General features: G+C 42.0%; 1 protein-coding gene across 1 annotated transcript in view; it reads right to left on the reverse strand.

The window, feature by feature from the left end:
* The window catches only part of XPO6 (exportin 6), a 101,830-nt gene that overhangs the window by 47,294 nt on the left and 40,714 nt on the right, over positions 1-13,822 (reverse strand). Inside the window, exons 5-7 of the mRNA XM_055339985.1 lie at positions 12,869-13,028; positions 10,881-10,958; positions 1,100-1,553 (exon numbers count right to left, since the gene is read on the reverse strand). Coding sequence (XP_055195960.1) covers positions 1,100-1,553; positions 10,881-10,958; positions 12,869-13,028 — 692 coding nt within the window. The remainder of the gene's footprint in view (positions 1-1,099; positions 1,554-10,880; positions 10,959-12,868; positions 13,029-13,822) is intronic.

Raw genomic sequence — 13,822 nt, forward strand, 5'->3', positions numbered from 1 at the left:
CGAGATTATGAGCTCTTTTGTGATTATACCAAGAAAATTTCACACAAAGCTTGTTTACAATGAACCAAACCAAAAGAATCTTTGTATCCACATTTTCAACTTCAGAAAACCCTTAATAAAACTGCTATATTTAAAAAAGCACTAAAACAGTCTAAGCACTTGACTTTATATTCTGCTACTTACTCTAAGGAAAAGGAAAATGCCTTAAATCGGTGTAGCTTAATAACAAAAAACAAGCCACGAAAGATGGATTAAAATATTAACATTTGCTGCCTGGCAATCGATAAATATCTTCTAACTCAATACAATTTATCCACCTGGAAGTTTCTGAACAGTCAACATGATGCTTTTAATTTTCCCTCTTGCTGTTACACAGCAGTGGCATCGCATCAATGAAAGCTGTGGGACAGATAATGACATCATCCAGAGGAAGACCGGAAGACCACGCCTCAGCGTACTGTGATGGAGTCATCTTTTTGAGTACTTCAGAGAGAAAAGCGAGGTCATTTTTGGCTCCAAGCAAGGGGAGGTAACAAAGAAACCCAAGTGTGTGCCACATTCATACGTGCCCTTTTCCACATCTCTTTTCTTTTGATGGAAGTGTGCCATCCGTGCAAAGCTCATGGTAATAACATTCCTATACACTGCACGATGTTCACTTGGGAAAAGTCAAGTAGTAAAAACTGACAGGCAATATCAAGTGAAAAGGGGGATGAGAGCTCCTGTACCTCCAAGGCCTCCTCTCACGTTCCTGGCTACGCACGAGCAGCAGACTCGGCTCCTGCGCCACCTCAGACCTGCAGGCGAATCGTGAGGATGGGGTGGGGGAGAGGGCGGAAGGGAGGACAGGAGGCAGAGAGGGGGAAAGACAACACACCTACACAATTCACAGGCATGTTCCCAGCTTGACTCATCCCTCTAGCCACCCTAGCCCTTCCAGCTACGCTCAGACTTACTGGTCCACACCTACCTGTCCATTCCTTGTCAGGAGCCCCAAACTCTGAAACCAAAGAGGATTACAGACACTATGCGACACCGCGTGATAAACAGTCACGGCCCCTTCTCAGAACACAGCCGATTCCACATCTGTTTTCATTACCTCTCATCGAGTTCTTCCAGCCTGCTCTTCACTGTGTGGGCATTGTTATCCTTGGTGATTTTCTGCAGGAGGTAGAAAGTCTGCTGGAACATACGTAGTAAATACTCCTCGAATTCCATAGGCACACAGTTCTTGGACATGAGTTCATTGATGCAGGACATGGCCAGGACCCCAAGCCGGCCGCGCTCCTGACCCAACACACAGTTCTGGCTGCTGCCGTTAACTGATGCCATCTTTCTGGCCCGGATGTCACAGCCAAAGCGCGCAAAGTGGAAGATGGTGGTTAGGAGGGATGGGGTGATGCTGGCAGACAGAGGAATCCAACTGAAGAGATGGGCCAGGCACTCCAAGGCCAGGGAACAGATATACTCACTCTCCGCATCAAGGATGGGGATTGGCTGATTCAACAGTTTGGCTGAACTAGGACTCTGCAACAGGTTACTCAGTAAGTCACCTGGAAATACAAAAAGCCTTTAACACACGCTATCAAGTCTCTTACAAATAAGTTTACCTACTACAACAGAGAGAAAGCCAAAGCCATCTTTCATTAAGCTCCCTACTAAAGGGATCTGTAGAAATGTAAAATAATGCCACTCACACCTCTTGGTGCTCGTAAATTTGTTTGATTTGGGTAATGTATTTTTCATGAGAACATATCATTTGTTTACATGTAGAGTTCATGACAGTTTTTAAATGAATCAACGTAAATAAATGCTCTCAGTGTTAATATCAATAGATGTAACTCACAAAGCTCTTTGAGGACGTCGATAATCTTTAAGAGTAAAGGGGTCCTGGGTAATAGGGTGGGCAAAAATGGGTGAAGGGGATCAAAAGTACAAACTTCCAGTTATAAGAAGTCCTGGGGATGTCATGTACAGTGTGGGGACTTACAGTTAGTCAACAATACTGTACTGTATATTTGAAAGTTGCTGGGGGAGTTAATTTTGAAAGTTCTCAACAGTAAGAAAAAAAATGTTAACTGTGTAGTAATGGATGTTGCGATCGCAACTTCCTGTTACTATCAGTTTGCTTTATTTACTTACTTATTTAAGATTTTATTTATTTATTCATAAGAGACACACAGAGAGCAAGAGAGAAAGAGAGAGAGGCAGAGGGAGAAGCAGGCTCCATGCAGGGAGCCTGACGTGGGACTCGATACCAGATCTCCAGGATCAGGCCCTGAGCTGAAGGCGACGCTAAACTGCTGAGCCACCCGGGCTGCCCTAGTTTGCAATATTTAACATCTATCAAATCATTATGTGGTATACCTGAAACTAACAGTGTTACATGTTAATTATATTTCAATTTAAAAAGAAGAAGAAGAAGAAAGGGGTCCAGAGACTAAAACTCTTGAGAACTACAGAGCTGCTCAAAGTTAGGTCTGTGAATCTGCACCATCAGCACAATCTGGGAGCTTGTCAGTAATACAAATTATCGGGCCCCACCCCACATGTACTGTGGTAGATCCTGGAGGGGTGTCACCCAGAAACCTGTTTTTACACATTTTCCAAGAGGTGATTCTTAATTGTTTTTCAGTGGTTTTTAAGTTTTTATTTAAATCACCCTGTGCTCATCACAAGTGCCCTCCTTACTCCCCAACCCCTATTTCTCCCATTCCCCAGCCATGGTTTATCTCTTTTTCCTTTCCTCATTTGTTCTGCTTCTGAAATGCCACATAGGAGTGAAATCACATGGTATTTATCCATTTCTGACAGACTTATTTCACTTAGAATAATACCCTCTAGCTCTATCCATGTCTTTGCAAGTGGCAAGATTTCATTCTTTTTGATGGCTGAATAGTACTCCATTGCATGCAATATACATATATACACACACACCCCACATTTTTATTCATTCATCAACTTGATAGACTCCCATATCTTGGCTATTGTAAATAATGTTGCTATAAACATAGGACTGCGTTATCCCTTTCGTTATCCCTTTGAATTCGTGTTTTTGTATTCTTTGGGTAAATATTCAGTTATGTGATTGCTGGATCATGGGGTAGTTCTATTTTTAACTTTCTTTTTTTTTTAATTTTTTTTAAATTTTTATTTATTTATGATAGTCACACACAGAGAGAGAGAGAGGCAGAGACACAGGCAGAGGGAGAAGCAGGCTCCATGCACCGGGAGCCCGACGTGGGATTCAATCCCGGGTCTCCAGGATCATGCCCTGGGCCAAAGGCAGGCGCTAAACCGCTGCGCCACCCAGGGATCCCTATTTTTAACTTTCTAAGGAACCTCCAACATGCTTAATTTCTGAGAAGCATCAGACTCAAAGAAATCATGCAAATGAAATGGGACTGCAAAAAGCTATAAAAGGATTTTAGAGAGGATATAAGACAAATATTCAAAACTATAACAAGAAAACATTCCTGAAATAAAAGGTGTATATACAAAAGAAAGGGGTTTATTCTGCCCCCAAGAAGAAGTGATAAAGACTAATCAATACTAAGACTTTTTAGGAATAAGGAAGAGATGTAGGCATAACAAGCACATACACAAAGGAGAAAACACCCAATTCAGACTTCCCCACAGTAATACAAGAAGCCAGACAATAGTGGTACTGTGTCCACAAGTGGTGGGGCAGGGAATGATTTAACCCAAAGCTCTCCTTGGAGTAACAAGGGAAGGGAACATTTTCCCAAACACAGAAACTCAAATAATATACTGCCTACAAACTCTTTTCAGATTTTATCCATTTGAGAGACAGCGAGCATGCACATGAATGGGAGAGGAGCAGAGGGAGAGGGACAAGCAAACTCCCTGCTTGGGAGTGGAAGCAGGGAGCCCAATATGGGGCCCATTCCCGGGACCCTGAGATCATGACCTGAGCCAAATGCTGACACCCAACTGACTGCCACCCAGATGTCCCATTCCACAAACTCTTCTTGAGGAAACTGCATAGAGAAACCAAATAAAGCAATAAATAAAGCAATAAATAAAAATGCAGAATTAAGGAATGGAGCAGCTGTGCAAGGGGACTAGAGCAAGCACTGAATTAAATGTAGAATCAAGACTAAATATATGTAGGAATCACAGAGGGTGTGCTAGCTAACTTTTTTCTTTCACAAGCAAGAAGTCTCAAAATAATATGGGCTAGAATTAAAACACGTAGTAAGAAATTGGTTTTCCTCTTTTTTTCTTAATCCTAGAGGTTATCTTTTACAAACTAATATGCCCTGTGGAAAAAGTATCTCAAGGTCAGCAATTCCTACTGTTTTTAAAACCTCCCATTGAATTCAAGTAAAACTATAATTTGTTTTTATTAAAAAGAAAACTGAGGGCACCTGGCTGGCTCAGTCAGAAGAGTATTAGACTCTTGCTCTAGATAGGGTCAAGATAAATTTAAAAAAACATTAAAATGTAGGATGACAATTTTTGTCTTTTTATTTAGCTTAACCTCACTGCAACTACATATAACGAGGAGTCTAGAATGCTGTAACTTCTGAATGGTGGAATATTGGCTAAATTTTTATACTGTATTTTGTGCTTTATAGCAACAGTTCTCAAACATTTTGGCCCCAGAACCCTTTGTACTCTTAAAAATTACTGAGGATGCCAAAGAACTTTTTAAAAAGATTTTATTTATTTATTTGAGAGAGAGAGAAAGGGAGCACAAGTAGCAGGGAAGGGCAGAGGGAGAAGCAGGCTCCCCACTGAGCACGGAGCCCAGCCTGGAGGCTCTGTCCCAGGACCCTGGGATCATGACCCAAATCAAAGGTAGCCGCTTAACTGACTGAGCTACCCAGGTGCCCAGCCAAAGAACTTTCACTTATGCAGGTTATGTCTATTAATATTCATCACATAGAAATTAAAACTGAAGTTTCAAATATTTTAAATACTCATTTAATAATAAATGCCTGACATGTAAGCATAAAATATTTTTAAATGAAGAAACTATTTTGCTGCCAAAAAAATAAGTGAGAAGAGTAGCACTGTACATTTTTGGAAATCTCTATAATGTCTGTCTGGCTCAAAAGAAGATAGACTCTCTCATCTGCTTCAATCTGTTGCAATATGCTGTTTTCGCTGAAGTATATGAAGAAAACAGCTTCACACAAATATGCAACTGATAAAGACTAAAGTATTTCTGTGGCCTTTCTAGGTGATTAGAGCTGTTCTTTAATATATAAAAATTTTACTAGTAGTAATTTCTTAAAGGTTAATTGCAATGTGGGATCTGAATGAGTTTTATTTAGTATACTCATGAGAGAAGGAGTAAAAACGACAAATAACATCTTAGTACTTTTATGAACGTGTATTTGACCTTTGGGACCCCTGAAAGGGCTCCCAGATCTATTGAGAACTCCCGCCTTACACTAATGCAGGATGAATATGAACAGATTAGTTAACCTTTCTCAGCCTCATCTCCTCAGCCATTAAAACGAGGATCTTGTAATTTATTAACAAGGGGTTTAATTTCTACTGTAAAAAGTAGATTAAAAAGTTGTCCCTAGGCATCGTATCTTGTATGGTGTTCACTGGTTTCTATTCTGAAAGAGCTGCATTTTTTTTTTTAAGATTTCATTTATTTGAGATAAAGGAAGAGAAAGAGCACTGAAGGGGCAGAGGGAGAGAATCTTCAAGCAGACTTCCCACTGAGCACAGAACCCAAAATGGGACTCAATCCCACCACCAAGGAGATCATGACCTGAGCCAAATCAGACGCTTAAATGACTGACACACCCAGGCACCTGAAAATAGCTGCATTTAATACTAGTTGAAACTCATCATGATCTCAGCAACCCATGCTGATAATCAGAAGACCTAGTTTCAAAGAGTTATGCAAGAAGGATGTTCAAGTACAACCTACAAATATTTATCCAGTTCGTTACTGGATTAATAAGGCTATTTTCTGAATTGCTGCCGTGGCTGTTCACTTGAGTCTGTATGTACAACTTTCTCTCATTCAATGACAGTAACTGTTTCTGGTATCGCTTTTCTCATTGTTCAAGGACCAGTGGCCATTTATGGAAGGTGCTGGAGTTAGAGGAAATCACCACTCTCCAACTAGAAGAATTTTGGGGGTGGATAATTAAGCAGGATCAAATGGAGGCTTTAGCAAAGGAGGAACCATCAGACACCATCTCAGTATGATCTTCTATTAAACCTGGACATCTTTGGACCCTTGGACCTTTTTTTAAAGTTTCTTGAACATTTCTAAATAGAAATAAATTGTGGCTTTAAAAACGAAAACAAACAAAAAAGTTGCCCCTACTCTTTAGCTCAGAAGAACTTTTCCAGAATAGGATTGCTAAAGGGACGAAGAAAAGCAAAGCAACAATAATTACATTATGAACAGCTCCCATTTGATGTGCTATTATTATATGTGTGGTGCTGCACTAAGCACTTTACATACACATTCTCCTTTCACGCTCACAGCTCTAAGACAGGTATTACCTGCATTTACAAACTATTAGAATAACTAAGACACAGAGAGATGAAATCTTTCCCCCACGTTCCCCTGCTAATAAATAAGTAGAGCTAAAACAGAAATCCAAGCCTGGCCCCTAAGTTTATGCTCCTTCCCAGAAAGCAGGTCAACTGGAAAGATCATGCAGCCAGGAAAAAGAGATCAGTATGGAAGCTAATATTCAAATTCAGAAAAATATGCTTGATCTGAAGTCCTAAATAAACCAGCATGTACACCGTGACGGCAACTGTAGGACGATACAGGCAAAAGGACAAATGCTGAACAGGATTATGCAAAGGTAAAGATTATTTAAGTGCATAAGATGATCCCTATTATCTTTTTTCCCCTCAAAACAAGAATCTTAAGGTTGCTCGCAATGAAAATGATTTTATTCAACTTTAAATGTTCCAAAGTATTTTAGTAGGTTACAAAGAGTTTTTCAAAAATTGTATTTTAATCAAAGCGTAAGGAATTTCCACAGAACAGAGGGACTCTGCTTCACGTTGCCAATATTTCCAATGCAAACCTAAGAGAGCTTTAAATAAGCTACCTGTGCAAGAGGGTACAACTCAATTTACAAAGCCTGTGAGAGACTTCAGGTTCTCTGACTTGGGCCAGCAGTACATACCCCTGCCAAGAGGTAGTGGACAACTCTGGTGTATTTACTCACCTGGAAGCAATCCAGATGTGTTAAGCATTCATGCGAAGATCCCTTTGGCTTTTTTACTTTCTTAATTATTAAAATTTCATGTTTCCTATTCAGTTCTACATCTACTAACTCAAGAGTTTCTCAACCTCAGCACTACTGATATTTGGGGCTGGATCATTCTTTATTGTTCTGCGCATCATGGAACATTTAGCAGTATCCGTGGCTTCTACTCATCAGATGCCAGTAGTACCCTCTCCACTCGTTATGTTAGCCAAAATATCTCTCCATGTTGCCAAAGAACCCGTGCAGGGCAAAATCGCCCCAACTGAGAACCAGGGATTTCACTGCGGCCTCAGCAAAATGTGGAGTAATTCCATTCAAGGAGCCTGAATGGGAAAATGAGCTCACAGGATTGAGTGGCCCTCCCCAGTCCCATCTGCCTACAAGTAGCTGATAAGGGGATACTCGAAAAGATTTGGACGTGCACAAAGACCTGCAATTTGCAAAGTCTAGGAGAAAACAGGAAGGCATAAACTGGTCTCCATCAATCTGAGGTCCCTGATGTACTTGTACTCTAGAAACTTGCGACTGTCCGTTTATGTACAGATCCATATCCAACAGTATGCATCTTGCAGACGGGAATGCTATGGTCTCAGGTTTTACTGCAGAATGACGAGAGCGAACTCAGAATTGCAGTATTTACCTCATTTCATTCTTTTCACTGCTTCCTCCCTGCCCCGCTCATTTGTCCAAGCAAAGAGGTGAGAACAAGAGAAGGCTGAGGAAGGAAGAGGGCTGAGGCTGCTCCAATGAAGCAGGAAGCCCCAGCCCCAGCCCCAGTCCCAGCATACGGAGGGCTCAGCCACGCCTTCCCCATACTCGGTCCTCCATTCTTTGCCTTTCACAGCCCACAGGGCCAGCGGTCAGGGATGGCACACTAAGTACGTGGCAGAGCCAGGGCTCTAAATCAGGGGGAGGAGGAAGCAGGACGAGAAAGCAAATTTAGGATGAAGACCAGGCACCTAAGCTCGGACGGGTTTCTTTCCCTGCTCCATCACTTATTGGCAAAGGGATCCTCCCATGAGCCCGTTTGTTTGATACAACCATCATCTACCTCACAGGATTTTGGTCTAGTGAGGCGTATTTAAAAGCTAAGGCAACAATATGAGGAACTATTCTGAGAAGCAGACCACAAGCGCCCTTCAAAGCTTCTTCTACATCCAGACTGTTAAGAGTCTGGATGCAGGGACAGTACTTGGGCTTTGCTTGTTCTTTGAAAATGATGTTACCAGAAAGCATATGAGGGGGGAAAAATGCCAAAAGCCATGGGGCTGCCAGAGAGCTGCATGCAAAATTCAGCCAGGCAGACAGAGGCGGACAGGAATGCCGGACTAGAGGATGGGATGGGATGGGATGGGATGGGATGGGATGGGATGGGATGGGATGGGATGGGATGGGATGGGATGGGATGGGATGGGATGGATGGGATGGGGATGGGATGGATGGGGTGGGTGGGATGGGGTGGGGTGGGTGGATGGGGTGGGGTGGGGTGGGGTGGGGTGGGGTGGGGTGGGGTGGGGTGGGGGCGGGGGGGGTATCTGGTTTATTCACTGGGCCCTAAGTTTTCTCAGAATGACTTTCCTCTAGAACAGTGAGCTTATGGTCACCAAAGCTAAACAGTCTTCTATAAGTTTTACTACTGCTTCACTTGGTATCTTCAGTGCACAGAGGCAGTTGAGCAAAACCATCAAAATAAATATTAAATCATCAGCACTGTCCAAATAATGGAACAAGATCTGACAGCTTCGCCTGCAACTGTCATAAAGGGAAAAAAGGCATATCACATGAACGTGTAAACCTATTGTTTTTTAAGAAGTATGCCAGCTTAAAAGCCTACTTCACTTCCTAGGCCCCCTACAGTCTCCATTTTTTTTTTTTTTTGCCTTTTCTCAAATACTAAAATTCAAGACTTCAAAAATGTTTTAACAGTGTCTAAGAGGCAATTTTCAAGAAGTATGCACCACACTGTTAGGTTTTGTTTATACGGAAATGTCAAGTCAGTTCATACTGTATTTTACCTCACCTCATCAAGAAAACCTCGGCAACGCAGAAGGGAGGCAAGCATATATTTTTGATTCTGATATTCCCCAGCCCGGCCTCCAGGAAAATAGGTCTATTAAAGTAGAAATGGAGTTCGTTCAGAAGATGTAGCTGAACTAAACCAACTAAAACACACAGCTTCTGGCATTGGAAAATGATCTCTGAGAAACAAGTTTTACTTAAACTGCTGCTAACTGGAACTGGATGCTAAGTCAGTATTCACCTACCTAAAACCAAATCCAATTCAAAAGAACTAATCTTTTTGTAAACTATAATTTAAATGAAATGACACATTTTAAGACCTGCCAAACAAACTGCAGGAGATTCAAAAGCGTGCACTCAATTAAAAAAAAAAAAAAATCAAAGCTCAGCCTCATTAGCAATTTTTTTCTTTAAACATCAAATACTGCAAAATATAAATCTGCTAAGTCATCTCAAATATTCACGTTGAAAATGAAAGTCTGCCACCAAGGACAAATAAAGTTCAAATCCCTGTTGATTTTTAACACACTCTCAAGCTCTGTAATAAGTGTTTAATCTAACAAGTATGACAAATGACTCTCTAATAGCTTTTAAACCAAGTATGATAAATGGAATTTGGAATAAATTAGTATACTATGAGCCGTCCCTAAAACGTCATGCTATATTTTCAGCCCTACAGTAGGTCTGCAAGAATTTCAACTTCCACTTATTAACAACAACAGGCTACATGAAACAGCTCAGGCTTGGAAATGTCTGATTTCAACAGCCTGTTTGCTAGGGTAAAGGAGAAAGATGGGGAAATCTTTCTCATTAGCCATACCAATATTTACAGTAGAGGAAGAAATGTGTGCAATTCACAGGATGTACTCTACTTGAAAAGCATTTGTGATCATTCAGTGTAAACACAAGCATTTGGAAACTAAAAGTTTCTGCTCAGACACAATTTCCTCTTTCTATCTATCCTTGAAAGCAGCCATTTTTAGGCAAACTGCACTTGGACTTTTAAAAAAGGTATTAATATAACTGTGGATAATTAACCACCAGTAAAATACTTAGTGACACTGCAAATGTGCCCATACTTTATTATTCTGAACAGATATAAAGTCAATGCTGATTACTGCACACTGATCCCATCTTCCCCCAGCCCAGTAGGGAAGCAAGCACTAAACACATCCTCTTCCTCTTCCTCCCCCTGCCCACACCCCTTCAGGAAACTAACCAGCCCCTGCAACCTTGACCCCTGCGTAACTGAACAGCAGACCTGTCAAGCCCATGGGTGCATGCCAACCCCAGCATGAGCAATACAGCCACGAAATCTGAGAAAAAGCAAAAACCCAACCAGAAGGGACAACAACGGTTGTAAACTGAAGGGAATGGAGGTGGATGACAGATCAAAGGTGCCATCTTTCTGAAGGATAAGGAAGAAATAGTATACATTGCTCAAAGTGTATTAGAAAGTACTTACAAAGAACTAAGCAGAGCTAGCTCCTCAGAAAACATGGGCAGAAAGACCAAAAATAGATTAAGGAAGAATCAGCACATGTATCTGACATAGGTAAGCAATTGCTACCCCATCAAGACCCCAAACTGCATTTAAAAAGAGGAACATCATATGTGGTGGGCAGACCATACCACTTTCTCCTGAGGTCGGGGATGGTGGTGGGGTGGCAGCAGTGACACTGTGTTTGTCCCAGACAGTCTCCAAGATACCTATCAAGAAAGGAGAAACTGAGTTTAAGAAACAAAGTCTAACCTATGAAAATCAGATTTAGAAAAATGATATCCCTGATCAAACACCAGTATTTAAACATCTCTCTCTCCACTGTATGTCCACCTGGACATTCCTGGACAACACCACTTGGATGTTCTAAACTCAATTTATCTTCCCCCACAAACTCACCACTATTCCTCTTACGCTCCTCCCCTAGCCCACAGCACCAGCCCACACGATCTCGGCCTCAGGCCTCTGCTGGCCCATCTGGCCTTGCCCACATCCCCACACAAGGCTGCACATGCCAACCTAGGTGCTACTCCTTCCACATCAACCTCTGACCTGCTCTCCTCCTTCTACTCCTGCCAGACTCACTGCTACTAACTACCCCTCAGAACTCTACCCACCTGTCATCGTTCCCAGAAATCTTGTCTGTTCAGTTCTGCCTGTGAGTAAAACACGCTTCGACTAGAACTCTTAACACACTGGTTTGAGCTGTCTTTCTCCCCTACTAGAGTACCCCAACCTAGAGGCAGAGACTGTTTTATTCTTCTCTGTGCTTCTTTACAGAACCTACCACATAAGATGATGGATCGTAAAAGCTTTTGAAAATACTGTGTTTTCAAAATATTTAATAGTATAATGAAGATGAACCTTGAAGTATCACACTAAGAAAAGGAAGCCAGACACAAAAGGCCACATACTGTATGATTTCTTTTTATGAAAAGGCCAAATAAGAAAATCCATAGAGAGACAGATTAGTGGTTGCCAGGGGCTCAAGAGGGAAGGGCAATAAGGAAAATGTTCTGGAATTAGATGGTATGATCATTCTGCATTCACTTTGGAGAATATATTAAAAACCACCAAGTTGTAACACTGTAAAATGGTGGATTTTATGCTATGCAAACTAATCGCAATTTAATACATTTTAATGTCCACATAGCAGGATACAGAAGTATCAGACATGGTCCTTGACTACAGAAATGTAAGCCTCTGGTTGGGGACATCAATAAATGTGCCGTGAATGAATAACTGCTCTGAGGTATGGGTTTCCCCTGGGGATGTGGGAAAGAACAGAGGGCAAATGACAAGTTTACTTTGATCAAGCATTCTTCACTGATTTAAGTGCCCACTGCATGCCAAGCACTTCTGTAACCCCTACGAAAGAAAAAAGATCCTAGACACCCAAGAGGAAAGCCAGGCAGAGGAGCTGGAGACAAAAAGACTTTTTTCAATACAGCAATCCCCTCAAGCAGCAGGCCCAGGCCCTCTGCACCTCAAGGATGCCAGGACCAGATCTGCACCTGTGCCTCCTCCTCAAAAGCGGCGAGGCCCTGCTGGGCCAACGCATTCCACCCTCACCGCACCTTCCTGTCTCATTCTGTGGTTTACTTTTGCTTTCTGTTTCTTACTCCCCACATGGTGTCATGAGGCTCTGATAAAACAGACAAGGTGACGAAGAAAATGCTACTTACAACTACAACCTAGTGCACAGGGTGCTGATTCAACACCTGATCTTGCTTCCCTGCACAGAATTTACACATTTCCCATCTTCCCCCTCCTCCAACTTCTCCTGATCTTAAAGTCAAATGATTTTCAATAAGGTGTTTGCACCCACCATAATAAGAATGCAGTGCTGAGCATTTCAATCCCACCCCTGTGGCCTGACCTATACCTCATTCATCACAGTCATAGGATGGCCCAATCCAGATAGACAGTAAAGGAAGTGGGTGACAAGCACTTTCACAGGGCACTTCAGAAAGTGTTGGACACTGCGCCCACTGCACACAGTACAGGCCACACTCTTGCTGGTTTTCAGTTCTGTCCTGGTCCAACTGAAATGGCTGCTCAAAATGAGCCTGAAATGGCTCCCCACACCTACACCCCTTGCCAGCACCACAATGCTCACCTGTCAGCAGCCCAAGCACAGTCTGCACCTGGTCCAGCAGCAACTTCCGCAGCTCCTCCTTCCGAGCCACGCTGAGGTCCTCTCGGGGACAAGCCAGCTCTTCCGAAGTCGTCTTCAACATGATCAGCCCAAGGGGGGTGGTTACAGGGGACTGGATCAACTGCGGGGAAAAGGAAGTTCTGAGCAAGGCCGTCGGGCTGACAAAGATACAAGGAGGACGGAGGAACATTAGCCCTCCAAGTCCCTCCACGCGTTTAATCTCACAGGAGCGGGCCACACATCACTCAGGACTCTATAGTCCATTTATGTACCTTTTTAACCATTCAAAGTATATTCTCATCTTATTCTAAGGACAAAATTCTAACCATGAACACAATGCTCTTTTACATCTAACGTGACAGTTTTTATACACATCTACATTGCTAATAGAGCCTTGGTCACTCTGCCCAGATCTATGTATTAGCCACAGAGAAATGGGTGAACCAGTTTATGACATCTTTTCAACATTCCGGTGTTAAATCAATTTTACATTTCTATGCTTTACAGGCTTTATGAAAGTTTGAGATTAAACACGTAGCAGAACAGAAACATGCATACCCCAAGACCATGGCTATGATTTTGCCAACACCGACATAGCATATTTTAGTTACTCTATCACCTGCAATATCCACTATGCTGTAATAGTTTCCTTAAGCAAGACACAGAGAAAGGTACACTTTCAACACCATAACACTACTTTGAGCTTTCTAATCGATTTCACAAAATTCAATTACTATTCAATTCGGTTTGTTAGTTTCCAGAAATGGTAAAAGCAAGCTGCCACTAAAATTGTTGTGTTATAGGCTACAATCTATGTGAGGGCACACAATTGAAGAGACAGACACCTGACCATCTTCTTCGCTTATAATTAACTTTAAATGTAGTTCATTCTCAGATACAGATGAGCCATTTGCT

Source organism: Nyctereutes procyonoides, unplaced genomic scaffold, assembly GCF_905146905.1.
Source record: "Nyctereutes procyonoides isolate TBG_1078 unplaced genomic scaffold, NYPRO_anot_genome, whole genome shotgun sequence".
NCBI lineage: Eukaryota > Metazoa > Chordata > Mammalia > Carnivora > Canidae > Nyctereutes > Nyctereutes procyonoides.